General features: G+C 49.0%; 2 protein-coding genes across 2 annotated transcripts; both read right to left on the bottom strand.

Moving 5' to 3' along the window:
- Positions 1-2,940: 2,940 nt before the first annotated feature.
- Positions 2,941-4,071, bottom strand: JN550_012901 (uncharacterized protein; the record flags this gene model as incomplete). Its single annotated transcript, XM_049311427.1, has 1 exon — positions 2,941-4,071. One exon carries the CDS (start codon positions 4,069-4,071, stop codon positions 2,941-2,943), a length of 1,131 nt encoding a protein of 376 aa, XP_049165162.1.
- An 8,912-nt stretch (positions 4,072-12,983) lies between these two features.
- JN550_012900 (uncharacterized protein) lies at positions 12,984-15,098 on the bottom strand (the record flags this gene model as incomplete). The annotated part of the gene is made up of 2 exons (XM_049311426.1): positions 12,984-14,485; positions 14,582-15,098. 2 exons carry the CDS (start codon positions 15,096-15,098, stop codon positions 12,984-12,986), a joined length of 2,019 nt encoding a protein of 672 aa, XP_049165161.1.
- Positions 15,099-15,421: the final 323 nt, after the last annotated feature.

The following is a 15,421-nucleotide window of genomic DNA, read 5'->3' as shown; positions in this document are numbered from 1 at the left end:
ACCCCGTTAGCATCAACTCCTAGCACCCTTGTATTTTATTTGATTTACCTTAGCGAAGTATAGTCCTTACACGCACAAGGAATTGTCCTGTTTATAATTTCCTATGAATACAATCTCGTACTTCTTGTAAAAGTCCTCGGAATCCGAATTGGTGGGAATGGTTGGAATGTAATGAATAGGACAACACAGAGTAATATTTAATGGGGCAAATACAAGTCCTGAAAAGGATATCCGAACACTATACTTTGATACACATCGGATCTGCATTAAGTCTGAAATCTGATGCTTTAGAGACTACTCTCGTACTGATATCTAAAAGATCGATTCACATGACTTATGGTGTAACGCATGAACCCGCTAGCTACCGGCCGAGCTTAAACTCCAAAGGAGAACTCCATACAACGGTAGTAAGCTTCCTAATTTCCACTCTAGCTGCAAAAATTATATTTCAGCTCTTGCTATATCGGAATCATTTTTAAAATGAGTTCCTTCAAATACATACCAAGATCCAACACAAAAAGCTTACTCTACCTCTGGAGCGGCCATAGGAGCAAGACTCTGGCGCTTCTAGAACGCCATCAGTCAGGCTGTGAAATAAACCAGTGTACATGAGCATCAAGTTACCCACTACTTTCCGTCAGCAAGAGCTAGCCACCACGAGACTAGACGTGTTGCTTACAACTTCTTTAGGAGCAGCCATGGGGGCAAGACTCTGGCGCTGCTACAGCGTTAGCATTGAAATCGAAATGTTGGGTCAAGTAGCGTCTTACTTTCTATAGACAAGTTAGTGGCATGTTGCGCGCGGTATTACCAAGACATTGTACTTACCCACTAGCGAACCTTCGTGTCAGAAAGCCTAGAATTAGCATATTTAAATTTCGTACGAGTGACTCACGACCTGCCCAAAACTTTGAATTAGTCTACTAGAATGAGCTTTAGTTGACTGACTCACCGCATCACCCTGCACTTCGGGGACAGCGCTGGCCACTCCCAAGAGAAACAGAATAGAGATGAACTTCATGTTATCGGAAGACTTAAGTAAAGTGAAGTGAAGAATAGATGAATTGGTTCTGTCAGTCTACTAAGGCATGTAGGAGTAAATTGAGGCTAGGACGGTTTTTTCTTGTTTCATTTATGGACTTATTTCACACACCTATCCACATCGTTGTTCGGAGCTTAAACTCTTTTAAGGATAGTGTTGCAATCACCGAGGTTTACGGCTTCTAAAGCGCCTTCGGTAGATTAGACGTCTTGCTCGTTCCAGAGAACCTCGGAAGTTGTAGGTTGGGCCGTTGCTAAGTTCCGTGAACGACGCAGAATAAGCTGCAGTAGCCCGTACAGGACTCATCATTGTTGAAAGTATCTCCACAGGGTATGACAAACTGCCGGAAGTAGTTTCAACTTAGTCTACATACAAGCAGCGAGGTAGTGATTCAGACTCTCATCAATTGGAGAGCGCCTTCGGTTATTGGTGACTTTGTTGTTTACCAGAATTCTTGCCCATCCGACTTGCCACTATTCATTCGTTAACCGGGTGTTGCTTGGTTATCATGCTGGAGAATCATTCATTGGCTATATTAGCCAGAATCACAATTCTCGTTTTTTTTCTTGACGAGAACTTCATTGTGTAGGGAGTCTGTTCCGCCTGAGGTGACACTTGTTACGGCATGGTATCCTCATCCGGGCTACAGCCCGAAGTATCCTGATCAAGCTTCTTATCGCAATGCGATTCAGAACTTCCTGACACGTGTGCTCACACCCATCGTTGTCTTTGCACCTACTTCTGAAAATGAGTTTCTACTCTCGTCAAGACCTGACAAAGGCCCCATGTTTATCAACAATACCTTCGAAACCATATGGGACGTCCCCGAGGTCTCGCCATTAGTCGATACTTTCCATACCACCCAGCGCGAGTTAGCGAGGATTCAGCATGGTCCAGAACATTTGAGAGATACCCCCCATTCATATGGAGTGTGGAACGCAAAGACAGCCTTCCTGCGTTCCGTTGTGCTTGCAAACCCTTTCGGATCTGAATACTTTTTCTGGCATGACATTGCCGGCCGCCTGCCGTACAACGGTTCTTTAGGCACCTGGCCAGACGTGTCACGCGTTCGAGATTCCTTGTCTGTTCAAAATAACAATGACACAATTCTTGTGGTGGCTCGGGAATGGCGACCTCCCATCACTGTAGCCTTATCGAAAGAGATTGCTCCATTGACACGCACAATAGCTGGCAAGTGTATGTTTTGAATCTTGGCATTAACATCACTGACTAATATCAGGGGTATTTTTTGGCGGGACCGAATCCGCCATTGTTTCATTCGCTGAAGTGTACTACTATATGCTTTATTATTACGCATCACTAGGCCAATTTGTTGGGATTGATGAACAGATAATGTTGGCCTTTGCGATGCTGTTCCCACAGAAAATAGCTTGCATACCTTCGTTCTTGTATCGTGATGTAACATCCAGAACGCAGGATCACATCTGGTATTATCTGGATTTTCTAGCTACGCCTGACCCAGGCCAAGAATTTCCATTGCCGCTAGCCAGACGCTACAGCAGCATTCCTGAAGATGATATATTTACTCTAGTACAAGAGTCCATTAAAGGATAGGAGACTTGGTTATTGTTAAGCGCTGTCTGATGCGAATGGTTGCTATGGTAGTATACGAGAGGTGAGGGGTGGTCCGCCCCATGTGTCAATGGCAAACGATACAGCAGTGGAGGGAGCTTTTCGCTCTTTTCCTGTCTAGCTTGAGATTTTCGCAATATTATAGAATTTGCGGCAGAGCCTCAATTCGCCTGTGCTGCTGTGATATTTTATAAACAATCATCGCTTCAATCATGGACCTCAGCTCCGTAGTGGCTGATTCTCTCTTGGCCTCTTCGTTGTTCCTTGCTCGGGATTGGCCAGTATGAGGCCATGTCCTTGAGTGCCTAAGCGTTTCGCCTGTCCCGCTCACCCCCAAATAGTATGTCTTGGTATTCACCACAAATATCATCCCACCGTATTGAATGTCCAGCATCCGTCGAAATCCATGAACTGCAACACCCTTTCTTCTTGCTTGTTAGTTCTCTCCCCCATCCTGTCCACCACTGCAAACGCCACCACTCTTCAACTTTGGTCTTGTTGCCGTTATGATGTAATGCCACAGGGATGGTTCGAGAATGGAAATCGGTAAACAGCTGTACGCTGCGCCAGTTCAAGCCGGGGTTCTGCTCTTTGACACCATCCAAGCTTGTGTCCTCTAGGTCTTCGAATGGCGGCGTCGTGTTGTCCAAGTCTACCGGAAAGGAGAAATGTTCGTGATAAATATCTGCTGTTCCATGTAATCGGTCCTCCTTTTCTACTTCAGCAGCATTGTCATGCACTACCGGCGAGAGATCTTCTGTAGCACTGTTCAGCGACTGAAAGATCTCACTGCCAGAGTCCACACCGACATGGTAGTCCACATGTTCGACGGGAAGGTTGACGGCGACAAAGTCGTCTTCGGAAAAAGACTCGTTAAATCCAAACAACCACTCCCGGCTTCCACGCAGCTGTTGCCGTCCAAGTTCCTGCATGCCGTAGATATAGCTGAAGTACTCCTGATCACCTCCCCACCCGTAGTACGACAGCCATAGTGAGTGTGCCCATTCATATAGCACTCGCATGTCATGTACGGGGCCTATAACAGTACCAGAGTTCAGCCACCGCGGGCGATTGGTCTCGACAGATGTGTCCGTATTGTGGCCATACGCATCGGCGCGTAGTCTCGAACCTGGTACTGCGTAGCACGCAGGATGGCGGTGGCTCAGGGGCCAGCAGTACTTTTCCGCACCCATAATGATGCTCTGCATTAGCCCGTGCTGTCGCACCGCTTCTAACCCATGCTGCGTAATAAGTTGCATGTTGACGCGCTGATTGATTGCACGATAACGAGAGAGGAGGATCTTGGGTGGCAGCTGGAATACAACGTCGAAAGCGTCCGTCATTACAATGATGTCCTCGTCAGCTTCAGGAGGCAATGACCGTAGGTATTTGAGGACCCCCCAGATCTTCCCAGTCACTATATCATAGCCATTCATGCCTACGTCGCCCTCTTTGAGTCCCCAATTGACCAGAACAGGCTGCGGATAATCAGTAAGTAGTGCGGAGGTCAGCGTTCGGCATAGCGCTCCCTTAGCCTCATTGGCTGGTAGGAGGAGATGTATGTGCGGTATGGACTCTTTCTTGCGCAAATGCAATAAAGCTGGTGAGCGCCCCTACCAGGACCCGTAATAAACTACGTATTAGTGTTTTTGTTCTTCTTGTTTCTAGCAATAGTATGGAAGAAGAAAAAAAGGATCAAAAGACAAGTTTCAATGTGCAAAGGTAGGGAGATCGGGAGTAACGGAGCAAACCTCGGTGTAATATTTCCTTACTAAAATAAAGTACATCAACAGTAGGAGGCAGGTGGTACGGAGGAACCGATAAAAACGAGACATTGGCAGCTAGATTATCATAGGCTGTTATCAAAGCGGTCAGTAAGCAAGTCTCCGGTGTCGCACTGCTGCTCCAGTTCTGAGATATCCTTGGGTTGTACAGTGGAGAACTTGGGTTTAGAAAAAGATTTATGAAAGGACGGTCAATTAAATGAAGCCAACAACAAGACTTTATAAGCAAAGGAGAGGCTTGGCAAAAGGTTCATTTCGAAAATTGCTAATAGCGTAGTTCACCCTTAAGTGGTCCAAGCCCCAAGTGAGCCACTTAAGGCTTCTTCGAGCGGACAGTTTGCTATGTAAGGTACTTGGAAACTGTCAAGGCCAGTAACAATCTCGAGGCCCCCCTGTCCTTCCCTTTCTTTCTATTTTTTTATGGTTGTTGTTGGGGGAAGAGAGAAGGGGGTTGGGGTTGGGGGGCGCGGATCCAGGCTTCGGTATTTCGATGGTAGAAGTACTGTTACCCAACTTTCATTCCAGGTTTCTTGACCGCAAGGAGCCACAAAGTAACGAGGGTGACTGATCGCATTACGTAGGTGCATCAATTCCATAGAAGGGGAGAGTTTGCAAGCAGAACGTAAAACCCCCCTAATTAGACTTAGCCTTGTTAGGTTTGGTCTATGCGCGCGTGTGTTCAAACTTTGAAAATCTTGGGCACTCACATTACACATCATTTTGCCTAAGAAATTACTTCCTTTACTATAGAAATCAGTTTTCCTAGTTTGATATAAATTTCAGGACTTATAATCCATTTCATCCTCCATTATGATCTCGAGTCGAATTAAGGTCTTTATAGGCCATTAGTTGCTGATTTGCGGCCTGGCCGTCGGGCTTTTAGTAATCCCCGGGCCACACATTCTTAATTTCCCGATCTCAACAACCCTTGCTCGTTGTATTATGTCTGCATCCTCTCGTAAGGCCCCATGCTGCTTTATGAGTATTACTTGAACATGATTGGAAATTTAACTCTTCCTCTGTGAACAGTAAACTTTCGCATAGCCGGCAGATCCGAGCGTACCGCAACTTAAACTTAGTATTCCGCACACTTCACGATATGCCAGGGCTCTTCCGGCAGTCCCGTGACTCAGTTGCCGTAGAAATCTGCCTATTTTTGGCATTACATCTGCCGGGCGAAGTCCGTCTCTTGCCAGTCACACTACTTGATGCGGTCCACATTCTGACTAAAAGTAACCTTAAGCTATGGCGGTAACGTCTTGGATTCGGTACTCTCTGCAGCAGGATATCTGACCATTCAAGAGATTTCTCCTTGGTCTTGTATCATTGGCCCAGACATGTATTTAGGCGAAATCAGTCAATCCCGCCTTGCAGCTTGTCTCTGCGGTCTTTTGCAAACGCCCCGAAAGTACATGTAGCTTTATCTATGCTTGTTTCTCGGCATCGTGCAGCCAAAAGCTGGCTTGTTTCCATCAGCCATCCTGATTGGGAGCTCTCTGAGTAAGATCATGTTGTCGCGTGGTTGGCCTGGTACTCCGTTGCTGAGGTTTGGCGCCTAGTCGGATGATTTAAAATTCACCGGATGGAGCTCCGGAAGCAAGTACCGTTTCAAGACAAAGATTTAGAGTTTATGGTATAGATATTTCAAGCCTTGGCGCATCCGCGCCAAAGATCTGGTCTCTACAGCCTATGCAGAGGTCTCCGCAACTGGCATCTGACATCTATGGAATAGACCAGCTCTTACTTATATCCAAGTGAAGGGTGCCTTACTCGTCGTCCAAGTTTTCATTCGGTGTGTACACCTAGCAATATGTCTGAGCACCCTTCCCTCGGAGTCCATGATAGATCCAAGATGGAACTTGCAATGTGGGCAAATGATGAGCCCGGTGAAAGCGATATCTCAAAGTCGACACAACAACCAAACTTCAATGCCTGCGATCAATGCTACCGTCGGAAGGTCGGCTGCTCTCGTGAAAAACCTTCATGTGATCGTTGTAATCAGGCCGGCAGGCATTGTACCTACAGCTTAGCTCGACCTTCCGGGAGACCCAGGAAATCTAACCTCGAAAAACGAGTAGGCTTGAAACGTCGCGCTGGTGATTCTCACAAGTTTGATTCGAATATCTCACAATACCACAATGATGCCAGTACGTTCAGTGTCTCCGCATAAAGCTCCTTGAAGACAAATCATTTGACCGCTGGACTCAGTGCGAAAAACTCCATGTTCAATTGAACGCATGGATTTATCGGACCCGAATCCACATCCTTACCCACAAGAGCCTAATGTCAATATACTTCTCGACCCAGCACTTTGCTCTGAGCCGTTTGTTCTGGACATGACTTCTGACGACCGACGAATACGACTGGAGGCCGATTTGATTAATGGCCAATCCGGCGACGTTCCACAATGTCGGAACTCTGTTGCAAATTTGCCACGGAGTAGTGGGTTCCGTCGAAAAGAAAACGCCGCGACTTGCGAATTTGGTGCTTCGCAATTACAAAGCCCAGAACGCAGTGGGCAATCACAGCCACAACCGACAAAATCAACAATGACCGACAATGCGCTGTTGTTTGATCAAGAAGGCCATGAAAATATTGATCCTTTGCAATCTCACATATATGATCTTGATTCTTCATCAGTTAGCGCAAGTGGGGATGAGGGTTGTCTATGCCAATTCGATATCTTTAGGCTACTGAGCTGGAAATTGGAATTGTCGCGAGCCAAGTTGAGCACTGACGCTCTTCTCAGTGCTCTCAATGAAATCGCGGAGCGTCTTGTTATGTGCGAAGAAAATCACGATACTATGTTCTTCATTGTGCTCTTGATACTCTATCAAGAAGTGGATCAATGCATTGTGCACAATGAGAACACTACAGGGAAATCTCGATCTGCAGCTGACGGAACACCTTATTCCGCGTTAATATATGAGGGCTCAGACAGAGAGGTCGGCAGCACTCCTAGAATGCTAGAGGTGAATGGCCCTGCGATCATGCGTTCTTCGAAGAAGCGCATCTCTGAAAATTCAAGTCGCAGCCAAGACATCGGAGGGGTCTTCTTGAAGGCCTTTGTCATCTTATCAACCATCGCAGCTACGTTACCTCACAGGTCTAATGCAACTTCTAACAGTCCTACTAGCAGAGGAAGGTGGAAGGATTATGCCGACCAACTGCGACAGCAGTACGAGAGTTATTTGAGTTATACTCCTTGATATATAGGTCACATCATAGGTGAAGTGGATCAAGTGATGTGTGTTTCAGATCCTAGAAGGGCGTAAGCTACTCGTGAATAGTGATACATGATCTCGCGTTTGTAGCATACCCAGTTTTCGTTGTGACTAGGTTGGTCACCTAATCCAGGGAAATTACAATGGTGCTGGAGTTCAAGGCTCTCGTGCTGAAGACTGATCTGTCTAACGTAGTTAAGAAGGCTCAATTTATACAGCACCTCAAGGAAAATTTATTTTGAATTGGAGAGGTGCACCTGGGCCAAATTCACCAAGTAACACAACCTTCCCCAACGTAGCCCTCCTCGTTAGTACCGACGAGTAAGACATGCATTGTACGTTTTGTAAGATAAACAGACAAATCGACGTTGACCAAACTAGGTAAGGGTGGATTAAGGAGGAAAATTGCGATGAAACATTAAAATCTTCGAAAAAAAAAGGAGAAATGAATAAATAGAACGCAAATGATGTAGCTATAAACAGAGCCACAGCTTGCTAAGCCATAATTCTATACCGCGTCTCACCAAACCGAGCTCAATACCCAACGGGCCATTGTTACGTCCGACGATTACGATGACTTTGGCGATCTCGTCCCCAAGTGCGTGCGCATTAACTCGGAACTTTACAACATCGCAGGGCGCACTGGGCGCTGTCAGCTCAAGCAGATCCAACATCCGCGACAAGAACGGAAGATTCCGAATGCAGCCTAAGAAGCAAGAATGGATACAATAACTAATTGCGTAACCAATTGCCCCATATCAAACAACGTGGTCAGTCCGTAGGACAACAAATGGAGGGGTCCGGGTGGGTAGTAAACCTCCCACGTACACTGCGGAATTTATCACGTGCTTGGAAACACCGTATCATAGAGGACTAAAAATATACATTTAATAATGAATGATTTAGAATTGATATATTATAGTATATTACTTCATATCAGCGTGAAGAACTTGCTGTATCGCGGGCCATTTCAAGACTAACGAAATATGGGCTCTCTACGTTAGTTTCTTCCCAATCCCCCGAATCCGATGAATTGAGACGTATTCCTTGCAGGTCAAGACGAGTAGCCAGCTCATTTCCCCCCAGCTCCGAAGCCTGGTAGAACAGGGGTCGCTTTTGAGCGTACACATTATAATATCTGTGAGTTAAAGCAATCAAAACGTCGATATGTGCGGAATGAGCGGATGCATCTACAGAGCATCGTTGCCAGTTTCGAGCGAAACGCTCCGATAGTATAAGCACTGCATGTGTTGATAACATGTTGTACACCTGCACCAAGCCATCAAATTTCTCTTCTGATAAAAAAGAGTAAAGAACGCCGCCAGGAACGGCTTCACCTGAGCTGGTGCTCACCCCGAAATAACTCGTCGATACGTAGAGTGCATCGGCATCAGGAGGCACTGGCACCATCGGCTGTTTGATCTCCAAATGAAGCGCATCATCTTCAAGGATTAGGAAAGGCTTAAAGGGACGACGCTGGAGGGCTCGCTCCACAACAAGGCCGTGACTATACGCGCAAGCAAAAACTGGGTCGTTTGGATTATAGACGCCGTATACCGATTCTACATCCAGAAACCCGCTAAGGTTAAGGGACTCTTGCACGGCATTTCGTCGACGGCTGAATTTCGCCACTGTTGTGTTCGGAGTGACGATGTATGTGGGAGTACTCAGTAGGTTGACCGAAGGCTGTCCGTTCGTCGTGGGCATACTGGTGCTGAAAGTCGGACAAGCCCGTACAAATGGGATTTTGCACACAAATACTCACTAGGAAGGATAGTCATGGGAAATTTTTGTTTGATGACAGTACTGCAAGATTGCCGCGATTATGAGGACCCAACCCACAAAAACACGGGATACTGAGAAACTTGTGAACGAGTCGGCACCAAACATCGCAATTCGAGCTAGCTGCGTTCAGCTGGGTTCGGGACATACGTTAGAAGAAAAAAGGTGAAAACTGGAAAGGTTCAAGAGTTCTGAGGCAATTTCACAGCTATTTCCAACGCATAGTCCACTTTTATATGGTCCAGCTGGTCTGGCAGGATTGTGGTTCTGTCAAGAGCAGACAACGAGTATCCAAATTAATCACACCATACATCTACACAAAGCGAATCACTTCCTGGTCGATTATTGCCGGAGATAATTTCATTGACCACAACTGCAACCAGTGACAGCCGACGAATTGTGACCAAACTCAATCTCCGAATGCTCTTTGAAATTGCTATCTGGACAGCAAACTCTTCAAACTTTGGCTGCAATTATTTCCGCAATGTCACCCCGTGGAGAATCATTTTAGCTTCATTTAGACAAAGGAGGTAAACGCAACCGGCCTATGGTATACCTAAAGGTCATAAAATGTCCGTTCTGTAACAAAGAAATATCCGAATACCTGTGAAGTTCGGTAATTGTCGACATTCTAGCTCATTGTAATGTCCCATAACAACCCTCGGACATTCAGAGACCATCATTGATGCATGACCAAGACATAAATTTCATTGCGAGTCGATCTTACAATCACCATTCATACAGCGTATTCCTTTATGAGAAATTCGACGCTGGCTTAGTCGGCTCAGCTCAAATCAACTCGTCGAGGGTGTACAAAATCCAAAGCTACTGGAGCATGGTGGTTTGCGATACGCTTTTGTTAACCTTGATACCAACATCGGTGATTCAAGGCATATTGAAGTCAACAATGCGAAGTTAAAATATGGCTTTCTTAGTCAGGAATGGGCCCCCCACGAGCAAGAAGGGAGCTTTGCATCTATGCTAGCACGTTGAACGGAGTCCTTGTTCCGGAAATACGAACATTCTGGCGCATCGTAAGCGCGGGGCACTCTTTTATTCACCTGATCCCGTGCGCGAACAAAAGTGATCTTATTCGAGAGAAACCTATGGTTCAGCAACGCTTTCGAGGCACAGTAGTATAATAATTCTTACGGTATGAGCCTCGAAATACTCCCCACAGCCGATGACATTAAGGACAGTGTACGCAACTTCTATTGTACCTCCTGAAAATCAACCCTGTTCAAGCCTTCCCGGGCTACTCAACATATGCGGACCATCCGGATGTTCTGTCAGGGTCCTTTGGGGCTGAGCTTACATCAATCAACTTTCCATGGATTATCAAAACCTTACTACTATAGGACTGTGTGATTGCCAAAATGGACAACGAAGGGCTGAGTACGATATCATTCCCATCTGGTTGGTATGAAGGTGTGGAACGTGATAGACTCCCTTTACCCTTGACTAGCACCTATACATTGCCGATGGTGCAGCTATCAGATACGAGGGAAGATATAGATGGAATGGATTGATTGCTTGACCAGAAGGAGAGTTACGAGTAGTACACCTGTGAGTGTAGTTCATGCTGATGAGCGTAGAAGGATGATTCCGCTCAAGCTCTTCCATACATAATTCTAGTTCTTGCCGACATATTGCCGCTGCCTCTTCATACTTTCCTTGACGCTTAAGCGCCAAGACCAGATCATTCAGGCTCCTGGAGGGGCCGGGCCCTTCGCAGGCCCCGGGATTGTATGCATCGTCTCTTTCCTCCTAGTATCTCACCTGGCCGTCCGCCACATCAGCTAGACGATCTGAGTCTTGGAGCGCGGAGGTGTCGGTATGCCCTGGGCTCCGCATCTCATGTTTCAGCTTGAGGGGCTCTTTTTGCCTCGTCGCCGTCTTGTCGAGGGGTGGCTCGCTTTGGATATCTCGATCAACTACTGCAAAACTTTGTACATTTTCAAATTAAGTATCATCGCCTATAGCCCGATATGACAGGCGCCTGTGAGTTTGCTGCGCTTTTGTGTATATTGTCACTGGAGATGAAGCGTCTAGGCGCTATCAAGTGCTCCAGACAGTCTCCCGACGAATATCGAGCAATTATGGCAAGGTTTCGGTCAGCAACCGGCTGCCAGTCGATGCTCGTGCTGAGGTGACCCAGGTAGTTCCTATTAAAGACAGTCGCGTGCTGTTGTCAGAATGCTGGGCCTCCCTCCAAGACATACTCGATACCGGGGATTAGCCGTCGGGATCATGGCGTTGGGCAACGTGGCTGGTCTTGCTCAGCAGCAGCCACATGGCCGAGTGGTCGAAGGCGCCGATATCAGGGACTTGCACTGCAATTTTAGCCCTCACGAGGGGCCAACACCGCAACCAAGCTAACTCTTGGCAGCGACGCCAAACGGAGAAGGAGTTGATGACCTTTGATGTTCCCATTCTAATTTGTAGTAGAGGGAGAGAAAGAGCAATCACGATCTTTATTTTCATATTTGCCCCTCCAATGAACCTCCATGACCAAGGTTTCGAGACTGGTTCTTATATATATGGGTGCTCTATACCTTTAAGATTTGGTCATGCAGAACTTCTGCGGCTGCCGACAAAGAGCTCTTCTCGTGGCACTCGATTTTTGCCCTCGGTAGACTTCTTATCCGAAAGGAGCCCGGATAAATGAGTATAACCATGCGGTAGTTTAGCGGTTGTATTCTTGGAAGTCTTTTCTTTCGTTCAAGTGCCATAACGATCATTCGAAGAGGGGAAAAAAATGTAGAATATCAGTAGAGCTGAAGAGCCTGGAGACTTGAATCATCATATGTCACACTAAAACGCGCGCGAGAGTATGGGAATTGACTTGAGTTGATCCTTGAGGAGCTACAAAAGAAATGGGCTGATGAGCCTGCTATATAGGGGGTGATCCCCCGGATTAACGTTGTTCCGCTCCTTTATATATCCCCTATATCGTGATATTATAAATCTGCGGTAAGATTAAGGTACTGAAAGAAGTACCTCGCAATTGTATTGTTTACTCCCTTATAGACTTGGAGTGCCCAGCTCATCTTTGGTGTCCAGACTGATGTCCTCGACCTGGTACAAAGCTCTAAACGCAAGCAGGTCTAGAAACATAGTTGTCATTACCATAGCATATTCGTAAACGCTACCTTGGTCGTTCTCTACAGCATCAGTGCCGAGCGCCCACCATCTACGTGGCATCACAAATCAAGCAGCGTCAACGACAAACCGACGAGCTCGGTGAGAACGAAAAGTCAATATTAGTAGTGCGCACGGGTCTTGTTCTAATCCCTCATGACTACCGGAAAACCCGCCCCTAAATTTTTGGTTGGTCCTTTTGCTAGGTTGTACAAAGTACGCCAGACGCCGTCGCGATTGTCAGTCCGCCGTAGTAATACCGTTTCCGTCCTCAAACTACCGCGTTTCTCCCTCTCTCCGATCACGAGGCCGGCCAAAAGCCCCCCCCGGAGAGCCGCAGACTAACCTACAGATTTCACCGCCCTTGAGGGCCGTGTAGAGCCATGTGAGCTTTGGTTGGTTGGCTGTCGAGGCTTACTAGTCCTCGCCGCCGGACTCGTCCACGCCGGACTCGTCCATGCCCAGCAGGGTCTTGTCGACATCGTCGAGCTCCTCATCCTCGTCCTTGTCTTCGTCCTCGTCGCCACCGAGGCCGAGGAGCTCCTTCTCCATGTCGTCTAGGTCGTCGGCGTCCTCCATGGTGACATCGCCGTTGGCGTTGCCGTTGGTGCCGGTCATGTTGCTGTCAAAGCTGTGCGAGGCGCCATTTGTGAGGCCCGGAGAACCGTTGGCAGGGGCAGATCGTCGGTTCTTTCTGCCCGGTCGAATAACACCCAGGTCGCCGCCGTGAGCCTCCCAACGAACAAGGCGACGGTTTGCGCGTCGCAGAGAAGCTGAGTATGAGGCCAGCTCCTCGCCGAAATCATCGACCTCGACGGTGAGAGGGGCGAGCCCGCCTACACCCCTGCTACGGAAAGCGGCCGGGTTCTTCTCTGCCGGGTATCTGTAGTCCTCGTCATCGCTGTCCGCTAGAGGGTCGGGCATAGCCTCAAGACGACGCTTGGCTCTGACCAGGGCACCCTCCTGCCGCCGTAATTTGCGGGCCTTGTGGTGCTCCTTCCGCAGATCGCGGGTGAGGATGTACTCGACACGCTGGTTTCTGTTGCGCTCAACGGCGAGTTGGTGTGCCGTGGGAGGTCGGGGCTTTCGAGGCATGACGCCGTCGAAGCTGGCATTAGCTGGACCGGCAGGTGATGAGGCGTCAAAGAGCTGGTACTTGAGGGAGGCGCCCCGACGTCCGGCACCGGTGCCGCTGGCGTTCAGACGGCCAATGGCCCTCGGCGGCGGAGTAGATCTGGTGCTATCAACGTCCGACTCATGCTTAGAGGGTCTGATGCGAGGTAGAATAGCGGCGGCGGGACCGTCCTCGACGGCCTTGCTCCTTTGGGTTCGGGACTTTGTTTGGTGATCCTGTAGATATGCAGCATCGGCAGCTATGATTTTGGCGCGATGGCCCTGCTTCTCCCGACCAAAGTCGATCTCCTCTTGGGGATCAATATTCTCCGCAGCCTCCTCCTCGGGGGAGAGGGGTGTCATGCGTGGGACACCCTGGTTGGCAAGATCTCTGCCATAGTCGACACCCGCGCCAAAAGGGTTCTCTTCGCATCCCTCTTCCGTGAAGTCAGATTCAAGATACTGCCACATCAGCCAGAGGAAGGCGTTGGCACGAGAGGCGCTCGTATACTCGGTTCGCATGATGAGGTCGTGAAACTCGCCGCCCTTGGCGAAGTGCAGCTCGGCAATCTGTGCCGCCTGCTGGCAGATGAGAAAGATGAGGTTCACGGGGTTGGTTCTGGGGACGTCCAGGGCCTTGAAGTCGTTGAGAGAGTGCGGCTCCTCGCGATCCTCGGCGGCGCCCTTCAGGATGGATTTGAGTCTGGGGGCGTCCTGCAGCTGCTTGTAGGCCGTGGCATCTTGGTAGGCTTGGAGAGAAGGGATGGCGTGGTAGGTACGTAGCTGAGCGCGCATCTCAGGGAAGACTGCGGAGAAGAGAAGTGTACTGTTAGCTATCTGACATAGACACGAGCCGAAGCGGCCATAGGAAACTGGGGAGGACGACGGGAGGCAATACATACAGTTGAGGGTGGTGTTCATGCGGCCGACGTTGACCAGCAGACACACCATGGCCATGCTCTTCGCGGCCTCTCGATCACTAAGCAATTTGTCGCGGAGGACCTTGCTGGTCTTGCTGCTCCTGGCCATGGTGTCGATGTACAGGTCGGCAAAGGTCTGCTTCTCGTCCTGGTGGAGGTCGTAGCTGTTGGTGAAGACGGCGCGGGTGTTGTCGAAGACGGCGCGCAGGAAGTCGTACTGGATGTCCTTGCGCCAGAGCGGCTCGCCATCCTCCTTCTTGAGGTGCCTGATCTTGCCAACGGTGCTGGCTGAGGACGAGCCAGCACCGCCGGCGCCCGTGGCCGCGGCGGCGCCCTGGGAGCGGCGGCCGGACTTGGACTTGGACGACGATGATCGGGCCATGTTGTCGCCTGCAAAGCTCAGCTCGCCGACGTCGTCGCTGTCGTAGTTGCGCGAGGACTTGAAGGCGCCGGGGCTGGGGGCCCGCGACGAGTTTTGGTCGCCATTGTCGTCGTCCATGGTGAATGGAACGCGCGGCAGGTAGCTGCTTCTGCTTCTGCTTCTGCGCTGCTGCTTGGTGCTAGGCTGGGCTCGGGCTCAGTCAATCACGGCTGGAATGGCCGTGGGCTGGCAAACAAAGAGCTCGCCAGGTTGGGATGGATGATGGGAATTGATGTGAAAACGGGGTGGTGAATGGGAGCTCGGATGCGCCAGGCTGGCAGGTCAGACCGGTGCTATGCCCCAGGCGATGCAGCGACCACACGGCATGTATATCACGATACGCGACGGGACACGGATCGGGGCATCCTGTGGAGGGCAGATGCGGATGCAGATGCAAAGGC

This window comes from Neoarthrinium moseri (assembly GCF_022829205.1).
Source record: "Neoarthrinium moseri strain CBS 164.80 chromosome Unknown scaffold97_Wmoseri_CBS_16480, whole genome shotgun sequence".
In the NCBI taxonomy this organism is placed as follows: domain Eukaryota; kingdom Fungi; phylum Ascomycota; class Sordariomycetes; order Amphisphaeriales; family Apiosporaceae; genus Neoarthrinium; species Neoarthrinium moseri.
The sequence above is the reverse complement of the archived record's forward strand: the minus strand, read 5'-3'. Positions and strand labels throughout refer to the sequence as shown.